The following is a 10329-nucleotide window of genomic DNA, read 5'->3' on the forward strand; positions in this document are numbered from 1 at the left end:
AAGGAAATAAGACACTGCCTGCGTATTTATGTATGTATACATGTTGAAGTTGTGGGCAATTTTGATTAAATTAAGCCTTGAAGCTTCAAAAAGAGTGTAATATGTAAGTGAATAATATATATGACTTATTTAAAAAATGGTGTATTTCTATAACAAGCGACCTGGACCGGATTCTATAACGCGATTCGTCTGCTCTGTTATAAAATGCGCGTCCTCGTCGACACCATTTACTATTAAGTATACTGCCAAATTTGTTATATCCGGTAATTTCGCTTGAACGTTGTAAATAAGGCTGCCATAACAGAGAAAAGGCAAAGAGCCGTTTTCCAATTTTCATACTCCACTATATGCTCAACACATCTAAGAATTGGGAGCAATATTATATTTACGTTCCATTTAGCTTATGTGTTAGGTTTTCTTATTAGTCTATGTTTGTTTCGTATTAATGGCTGTCTTCATGCGAGGGTTGTAAGGGAACCGAAGTCTCCAATTTCAGAAAAAGTATGTGATGAAATGGTTGATTAAAACGTAACTAACACTCTCCTATCATTCTATCATTCTATGAATTATGATTGTGTAAAGTAAAATTCATAAACGTATATAGCCATGGTTATTAGATGCTTCAAATTTTATGATTAGCAGGGTCGAAAGTTGCATATTACTAAAATTTTGGTGTAAAATCTATTATATAATATATGATATATAAAAAGTTGCTAAAAATTTAAAAACATTTTGGAGAGTTCCCAATTCGTTTAATAATTTTAATCATTAATAAAGAGTTGCTATGCAGATTTTTTTATTGTTATATCTTCCACTCATTTAGTTAAAGTGTTCCAGCATGAGGAGCAAATTGAATAAATCAATAAAAGTCCAGATAAAGCGAAGCCCCGCCTCTAAAACTGGTTTCGTCCTTTTCCAGCAAACACTCAAAGTGTTGCCTTATTTCACTCATGCAACGTGCTTCTCATTCTGGCTGTATATTGATTGATACTGATTGATTATATTGACTGTATTTATTCAGAAGTTTTAGCAAATGGTTGCATACTACAGAAGCAGAGAAATAAATTAAATTGCTACAATTTTTCACTCTGTAGTATACAAAGCCTTGCACAAAACCACACCCCCCCACATATTTTAATTAATACATGGTAAAATTGAACTGAGTGTTTTATTTTTGGTAGAACTTGAGGACTTTTTTACCCCATTTGTTGAATGAAAGTGGATTTAAATGGGAATCGAAAACGGTCCCTGCAGCATTTTCGGTTTACATAATATAAAGCCGGCACAAGACATTCGACATTCGAAAGCACCCCTGGATTAAACTGATTGAAAAGTGCACCCTTAGGGCAGGTGAGATAACACGGGGTGGATCCCTATCTACTAGCTAGGGGGAAACAGATAGAGACGAGTCAAAGTATTTGTTTATTGCCGGTTAAATTCGAACTCATAACCAATGTGGTAAAACGGCGCTTTTTATTAACCAGATGCCATTGTTATGTTGCGGGGCACAAAATGGCTGGAGAACTTCCCCCTAACTGGTGCGGTTTTGGCAGATGTTCATTAGGCGTTTTAGATTTTGCGGCCGAAATCCACGCAAGTTGCCTAATTCAATCAGTTTTTCGGATATTTTAATCAAAATCGGCGTAATTATCCCTAGTAGGCTCAGGGCCGACTGCTAAGGGCGCTTGATCGCGAAAATAAATTAGCGAGGGCCTTGAAAAGAAAACAATTGCACTTTACGATCAACATAATTTAGGCTGGATAATAGAAATCTGCTGAATTACACTCGACGGCGTATGGCAAAGCTGCAAAAGCAGGGGCGGAATTCAGGAATAAGTTTTATGGGGGTTTAAAATCGAGGGCGAAAAGTTGAAAATCAATTATTAGGATTTTCAAAGTTAGTTTGATCAAATGAAAGTTCGTTAATTGCTGAAAAATCACCTGCTCTCTAATCTTCTTGAAATTGTCACCATTTGAACAGTCAAGTGTCTTTTATAAATGAGGCAAGAAACAAGTCTCTACTTGCCCTAGTGTGGATATGAGGAGTAAGCCGGTAGTCTACTTGAAAATGTTAGTCTTATCAAATAAGCGTCAATTATTTTTCAAATATTCTTCCCGTTGTGTGATCTACTTGAAATTTGCAGCCATTAAACACGCAAGTCTGTTCTATAAATAAACAAAAAAACAAATTTTTGCCTGCCCTAGTTTGCATGTGAGGAAGTTTCGAAACCCAGTAGTCTGCTTGAGCATGTTACTTCAATCGAATGAAAGTTTGATGATTTCTAAAGGCTCCTCTTGCAGGTTGCTTTGCTCGCAATTTTCGGTTGTTAACAGTGAAGAGTCTTCTATCTATAAATCAGCAAAGAAACAAGTTTATTTCTGTCCTAATTTGGACATGAGCAATTTTCAAAAGCCAATAGTCTGGGTGATAATGTTACTTCGATCGAGTCGGTAGTTAATACCAAAAAAATCTTCTTGCTGTCTAATCGCCTTGAAATTAGCCTCATTTAAACAGACAAGTCTGTTCTATAAATGGATAAAAAAGCGAATTTTTGCCTTCTCTAGTTTAGATGTGAGAAATTTTGGAAACCCAGTAGTCTACTTGAGAGTGTTACTTTGATCGAATGAAAATTTGACAATTTCTAAAAACGCTTTCTGCGGCCTGCTTTGCTCGAAATTTTGAACAGATTAACCGTAAAGTGTCTTCCATTTTCAAATGAGAAAAGAAACAAAATCCGTGCTGCCTTAATTTGGTCAATTTTGGAATTTTCAAAAAATTTTCAGCAGGCTGTTTGATAAGATTAGTCCAACGAATGAAGGTTAGTTAATCTGTGAACAATCATCCAGTCGTCTGATTTACCCAAAAATTTCCCTATTTCAACAGTCCAGTGTCTTCTAGAAACACACAAAAACAAAACAAGTTGCTGCCTGATATAGTCAAGGCGATAGGAATTTTAAAAAACCAGTAGTCTACTTGAGAGTGTCAGTTCGCTCAAATCAACGTATGTTAACTCCTGAAAAATTGTCATGCACAATCATCTGCTTGAAATTTTCGGCACTTTTACAGCCAAGTGTCTTCTAGAGATATGCAGAGAAACAAGTCTCTGCTGGTTCTAGTCTGAACGGGACAACATTTTTAAATTAAGCAGTCTGCTCGAGAGTGTTAATTCATCAAATCGAAAGTTTGTTAATTCCTGAGAAATTTTGCTGCTATGTTTTTTTCGTAAAAATTTCCACGTTTTAACATTCAAGTATTTCCTATAAACGCAAAGCGAAACAAGTTTCTACATGCCTCATTCGAAACGAGAGAAATTTTCCAAAGCCACTAGTCTAATTGAGATAGTTCGATTAAGTAAATGTTTGCAAATTCCTGAAAAATATACGTGCAGCATGATCCTCTTGAAATTTCCAGCACTTTAACAATAAAGTCCCTTCTGTAAATCAACTCGGAAAGAAGTTTCTACCTGCCCTAGTCTGGAAGTGAGGAATTTTTGAAACCGAGTAGTCTGCTGGAGAACTTCAGTTGGCTTGAATAAGAGATTTGAATTTCTGCAAAATCTTTCTGCTGGCTGATGTGCTCGACATTTTCAGCAGGTTAACAGTAAAGTGTCTTCTATCTCTATATGAGCAAAGCACCAAATTCTGAGCTGCCTTGATTTGGACACGAGGAATTTTCAAAAACATTTTCAACAGTCTGCTTGATAAGACCAGTCCAACGAGTGAAGGTTAGTTAATTTGTGAAAAATCATCTGGTAGTCTGATTTACTCAAAAATTTCAATACTTCAACAGTCAAGTGTCTTCTATAAATATACAAAAACAAAACGTTGCTACAGGCTATAGTCAAGACGATGGGAATTTTCGAAAACCCGCAATCTGCTTGAGAATGTTAGTTCGATCAAATCAACGTTTCCTAACCTCAGAAAAATGTTCATGCACAATGATCCGCTTGAAATTTTCAGCACGTTAACAGTCAAGTATCTTCTAGAGATCGACAGAGAAACAAGTTTCTACTGGTCCTAGTCTGGATTGGACGAATTTTTGAAATGAAGCAGTCTGCTCGAAAGTTTGTGTTTATCGAATCGAAAGTTTGTTAATTCCTGAAAAATCTTCCTGCAGTGCTTTTCGCTTGAAAATGTCCCAATGTTAACACTGAAGTATTTGCTTGAAATGTACAAAGAAACAAGTCGTTGTTTGCTCTAGTCGAGACGAAAAGAATTTTCGAAAGTCACTAGTCTGGTTGAGATAGTTCGATCAAGTAAACGTTTGCAAATTCCTGAAAAATATGCCTGCAGCGTGATCCTTTTGACATTTTTAGAACTATAACACTGAAGTCCCTTCTGTATATCAACTAAGAAAGAAGTTTTTACCTGCCCCAGTCTAAAAGTGAGGAATTTTTTAAACCGAGTAGGCTGCTGGAGAACTTCACTTGGCTTGAATAACAGAGTTGAATTTCTGAAAAATCTTTCTGCGGGCTGATGTGCTCGACATTTTCAGCAGGTTAACAGTAAAGTGTCTTCTATATCTAAATGAGCAAAGAATCAAATTCCGAGCTGCCTTAATTTGAACACAAGGAATTTTCAAAAAAATTTTCAAGTCTGCTTGATAAGATTAGTCCAACGAGTGAAGGTTAGTTAATTTGTGAAAATTCATCCGGTCGTCTGATTTACTCAAAAATTTCAATACTTCAACAGTTAAGTGTCTTCTATAAATATACAAAAACAAAACAAGTTGCTACATGTCATAGTCAAGACGATGGGAATTTTCGAAAACCAGTAGTCTGCTTGAGAGTGTAAGTTCGATCAAATCAACGTTTGTTAACTCCTGAAAAATTTTCATTCACAATGATCCGCTTGAAATTTTCATCACGTTAACAGTCAAGTTTCTACTGGTCTTATTCTGGACGGGACAAATCTTTGAAGTGAAGCAGTCTGCTCGAGAGTGTGTGTTCATCGAATCGAAAGTTTGTTAATTCCTGAAAAATCTTCCTGCAGTGTGTTTCGCTTGCAAATTTCCAAATTTTAACAATGAAGTATTTGCTGGAAATACAAGTAGAAGGAAACACGTCGTTGTTTGCTCTAGTCGAGACGAGAGGAATTTTCGAAAGCCACTAGTCTGAGTGAGATAGTTCCATCAAGTAAATGTTTGCAAATTCGTGAAAAATATACCTCCAGGATGATTCTCTTGGAATTTCCAGAACTTTAACATTGAATTCCCTTCTGTATCTAAACTCGGAAAGAAGTTTCTAACCTGCCCTAGTCTGGAAGTGAGGAATTTTTGAAACTGAGTAGTCTGCTGGAGAACTTCAGTTGGCTCGGATAACAGAGTTAAATTTCTGAAAAGTCTTCCTGTGTCCTCATCAGCTTCAAACTATCAACAATTTTATAGTCAAGTGTCCTCAATAACTCCCAGATATGAGTACTCATTGTTCATCTTCTTGAGGGGCGTATTCAACCGGACCAAAGTCTGGAGACTAAGCGGACTTTTGGTGTTGCAACGGCAATTTCCGCGTATTTTTCAATCCGCAGCAAGGGCGCCTATGTGAGCCATCAACAGCAAATTCGTCCCCCAATTGCAATTAGGCCTTCATGACTTGCGATTGCTATTAACTCAATTTGGTCGCGCGTTATTTGCTTGTATTAAGTGCTTGACTGACGACCCTTGTAGGTCCTCAGTCCTTCTGTCTGCATCATCCACATCTCGTCTGTAGTGAGCACCGGAAAATTAATGAGATTGGAAGTTTTTACTCGGATGTCGTTAAAAGATCATGGGCGTAATCGATCGGGCGCATTTACATCTCATCGATGACAACAATCACTTGATGGATGAAACATGTTTAAATTGTCTTCTTTCACTCAGCCATCGGGAATCGTTTTTGCCTTTAATTAAAGGCCAAATTTGTGCGTTCGGTGCGGCCTCATTAGCTGATTGGTGAAAATCGGTGAAAACAAGGCAAACTAATTGACAAAATTCGAACGCCCCAATCAAATGCGCGATTGTTTCGCTGAATAAATATGGTGAAAATGTTCGGATTAATTAAAATTTTAATCCAATTACCGTGAAACGTCGTATTGGAAGTGGCGTCTTGCCTGTTCTTGACACACGTCGAGCCCAACGCACCCTTACCCACCCTTTATTCCCCCAAAACAAGCTCAGCCAATGGCATTCGAGCGTTACTAATGCGTTTGAAATTGCTGCTAAACTCTTATTTTTTTCAACGCCCCGTAAAAATGCTGGTGGCGCTTGAAGTTCGCGTTTTACATCGATTCTCGCATTTATTTGTTAATTAACATTGACGGGTTTTTTCATTGGTAGTGTTAGGAAATGACGGTTTAAAGAACAAGCACTATATTAAAAAGTTGCTACATATAAAATGAATAATCCATTGAATCTCCTCTCTATGCGGGAATTTCTTCTAGAGCTTTAGCCTCGTTGAGGGCAAGAAGCAAATCTTCTGCTTGCGGTTTGCGTTCTTCATTGAGGCTCGATATATGCACAGTGGAAAATACTGAAGAAATACCAACGAAAGGTTTTGCGGAGCTGGCGTCTAGTTTGGATAGCAGGGAGTTAAGCCTTTGTTTGCCTTGGTGCCCTTCTTCAGATTCAACGTTTACAAGATTCCTTTGGGCGTTCAAGTAAGAGTTCAGTCCCAAAGAATTCAGCAATGACTTCGGCTTCCATACTGCATTCAATTTATTTAAAAGAGATTTTCTGGTTTCTTTGCCATTTTGGATAAGATTGTTTAAACCCAAGTTATGCTCATGTGAAGAATCCTTGTCTGGATTGTTGAGCAAGCTGTCATTTAAGTCTTCATTTAGAGCGTTTAAACCCAAGTTAAGCTCAGATGAGGAATCCTTGTTTGGATGGTTGAGCAAGCTGTCATTTAAGTCTTCATTTAGAGCGTTTAAACCCAAGTTAAGCTCAGATGAGGAATCCTTGTCTGGATGGTTGAGCAAGCTGTCATTTAACTCTTTATTTAGAGCTAGAGGCTGTTTGGGTCCAGTTCCTTTTGCCTCCTTGTTGAGCTGGGTTTTAGAAAAAGCATTAAGCTTTTTAGCTTCGCCCTGAGGTCTCTGGAAAATATCGGATATTTCCCTTATTTCTTAGGCGCATATCAAAGATTTTTATTAAAAAAAAACCCTTAAGATAACTCCCGAAACCCGTTTTTCACTCAATAAGAGGGAATTATTACTTACCGCAGCAACAATGAGCACAACCGTGGCAAGAACCAACTGGAACAGAGCAAGTTTGAACATCTTGAATTGTTTGGCACGTTTTTCCACTTTCAAGAAATGTTTGCCTTTATATGCGACTTGAAGGCCTTGGTTATCAGCGTTGCTTGAAAATTTCCGTCGATTTAGCACGCAAATTGCCAACATTAAGAGCAATTTGCTAAGTTTGGCTAATAGTCACAAAAATTGCCTATTAGTGAACAACCGTTTACATGCACTTAGAAAGCATCTGCGGCCCAAAAAAACCTTTTTCGCTTCAAATTTGCGGTCTAATAAGCACATTCTAGGCTCAATGAAGATCAGCATATAGTTGCAATGAACAAAGCAGCCCCTGTGGTCTCATTGTTAGATTGTGTAAAAGATATTTTTCAACGCCGCCCTATATAAAACGAACCGCCTTGATCTGTCGGTACCATTTGATGTGTCCAAACAATGAGGCCCTCTAAAAAGTATCCAAATTGGGTGCTAAATACAAGGGTTTGATCGCTTCGTTGCTTTAAGATGTTCATTTCACCATGAGGGAGGGATTCGTTTGGCTTGCTAGGATGCCTGGCTGGTTTTTCTGCAAGCAAATGTTTCTTTTTCTTTGCTTTAGTATCAGTGTTGTCGTAAGTGCAGTTGTTTTCTGCACGTATGCAGTCTGGCCAAAGAGACGAGATCGGTTTCAGAATATCGGCGATAAATTTGGTGCGATAAACTGGACTTAAACAAGCCATCCGATCGCATGGCGTTCTGAGATTGACCGGTATTAAGCCAGAAATGGGACGATCGAGACTGTTCTTCATTCACAGACCGTTGGGCAAATCCTCGCAACGTCACATGTCTATGGCTTTAACCGGACGACACGTAATACTTTTCCTTCCACTCGGATTTGAATGAAATATTACCTCTTTTTTTCGTTGGAAATCGCCATCGGCCGGCTAAAGCTCGATTCTTTATATTGAGGACGGTCAATACGGTATTAGCTGGGCAAAAAGTCAATCCAAGTGAAGAACTAGCTAAAAATTGATTTTTCCATTGAAACATTGCATTAAAAGTCGTAGTCTCAACATCTTGAAAAAAATGTTCAATTCAAAGTGTGAAGTCACGGTTTTCATACTTCCAATCCGGCTCGAAGGACCATTTTTCGGCCTGTTTCTGCCTTTCAACCGTTTTTATGGGGGTGCTGTTTGCAAAACAGTTTAATCGGGGATTTGGAGAATCGCCGATTCTTTGACGCCAAACTGGCTTCGTTTGGAGTTGCTACGACCAAATTCGAAATTTTGTGGAAACTGCTCGTGGAAATTTTCAGAATTTTTGCGGACAGGCAACTTCTTTAAAGTATCTCCCCGCCCTAGTTGAGACCAGAGCAATTCTTCAAAACCGGTGATCTGCTGGAGAGTGTGAGTTTGATCAAATAATCGTTTCAAAACTCCTGGAAAATTTTTCTGCTTTATGATCAGTCTGAAGATTTAAACACTTGAAGATTCAAGTGTTTTCCATAAATAGACAAAAGAACACGTTTCTACGTGCCCTAGTCTGGACGCGAGGAATTTGTGAGATCCGCCAATCTACTTGCTAGTATTAGCTCATCTAGTGCGCATTGATTAATTTCTGAAAAATCTTCCTGTTCGTCTGATCTGTTTGAAATTTTCAGAACTTTAGCAGAGAAGTGTCTTCTATAATTGCACAACGAAAAAAATTTAATTGCTGTTTGCTCTAGTCGAAGCGAGAGCAACTTTCGAAAGCCACTAGTCTGCTTGAGAGTGTTAGTGCGAACAAATAAATATTTACTAAATCCTGCAGAATATGTCTGCAGCCTAATGCGCTTAAAATTTTGAGCGATTTTACACTCCAGTGGTGTCTATATAAGAATGTGTTCGATCCTCCTGTTTCTTCTCTGCCTTTTATTTAAGCAATAATTTTCTTCTTTTTACGTATCTTCCCGAATGTTGATCATAAATAATTCCAGTTAGTAGATTTAGCGCAAAATATCAGCTCAGGCACAGGCGAAGACTATATGAATATAGAAGGAAAACTGCAACTTGACAATAAATATGGAAGAAAAGTTGAGGTGACAAAACACAAATTGTAAATTATTGCGGAAAAATTGCTCGAACAAAAATCTACTAATCTCAAACAAAATTTGACAATTTTTACGTGCTGAAAGAAAAGCTGAGCACTGAAATGTCCCAGAAAATTTACAAGCAACAATTTGGAAAACTCGCATGATTGCAATGGACCGAAACAAGTGGAAAACGCACAAATTTGATAATGAATGGTTTTTTGCTAGGAAGTCTCATTTAGGAACAAAAAAAATTTAATGTGAAAATCCAGATGAATTTGGCAGGCAGGATAAATAAAACAGGCAAGAAGAGGCAAAAAATGGCCATCAAAAATAGTGAAAACACAAGCAACAAAGCACTAGACAACACACAAAGCAAAACCAACAAATTTAATCGTTGATTGCGTAAGCCGCTTTCTTCATTTGAGCTTTCAAGCACTCGTGATTTTTCTGTCTTCTATTTTGGCGACAATTTCTTTGACTTAACATATTTTGCACAATGTTTACCGGAAAAATTACCAGTTAGAAGAATGAAGACGAAAGAAAAAAATTTACTTGGAAATTTTATGGAAGAAAAGTTGACATAACGTAAGGTACAAATCGGAAATTAATGCTCAATAACAGCAAATTTGATAATTAAGCGCGCAAATCTTACAAATGAAATGACTCAAAAAGTTTCATCAATTTAATTTACACAACTACATATATGCAAAAATCGCATAGAATAAATTGGAAAAAACCGAGAAAAACAAAAACAAAAAATAACAGTAAAAAATTGAACAATTTAATTTGGCAAGCAGAAGCTACAATCAAAATTATCATAAAAATGTTGACTCAACGAAACTAATCACGAAATCTGAGCAGATAGAAACGAAGGATAAGGATAGGAGGAAAAATGCAAAATTAAAATGGACACTAACGTCCAGAAAATAGTTTCGTTGAAAAGAGCAATAGAAAGCCTTAATCAATCTATGCAAAAAATCAGTTGATCTTTAATAACCAATAATGTATTGTAAGCAAAATGTTGAGTCGAAAAAGATCAATTTAACTTGCAA

At 37.3% G+C, this 10329-nt stretch overlaps 1 protein-coding gene across 1 annotated transcript; it reads right to left on the reverse strand.

The window, feature by feature from the left end:
- Positions 1-6329: 6329 nt before the first annotated feature.
- LOC109533401 lies at positions 6330-7304 on the reverse strand. Its single transcript, XM_048670776.1, has 2 exons — positions 7195-7304; positions 6330-7071 (listed from the first exon to the last, which is right to left on the reverse strand). Exons 1-2 carry the CDS (start codon positions 7252-7254, stop codon positions 6397-6399), a joined length of 735 nt encoding a protein of 244 aa, XP_048526733.1. The 5' UTR covers positions 7255-7304; the 3' UTR covers positions 6330-6396.
- Between the last annotated feature and the right edge of the window lie 3025 nt (positions 7305-10329).

Source organism: Dendroctonus ponderosae, unplaced genomic scaffold, assembly GCF_020466585.1.
Source record: "Dendroctonus ponderosae isolate FM_Combo_2020 unplaced genomic scaffold, Dpon_F_20191213v2 Dpon_F_20191213_1, whole genome shotgun sequence".
NCBI classification, from domain to species: Eukaryota; Metazoa; Arthropoda; class Insecta; order Coleoptera; family Curculionidae; genus Dendroctonus; species Dendroctonus ponderosae.

Bases quoted from the DNA above. Each gene is read 5' to 3' on its own strand.
- LOC109533401 (XM_048670776.1), bottom strand. From the start codon at position 7,254: ATGTTCAAACTTGCTCTGTTCCAGTTGGTTCTTGCCACGGTTGTGCTC. The intron at 7,072-7,194 runs GTAAGTAATAAT...GATATTTTCCAG, and splicing joins TTGTGCTCATTGTTGCTGCG to AGACCTCAGGGCGAAGCTAA.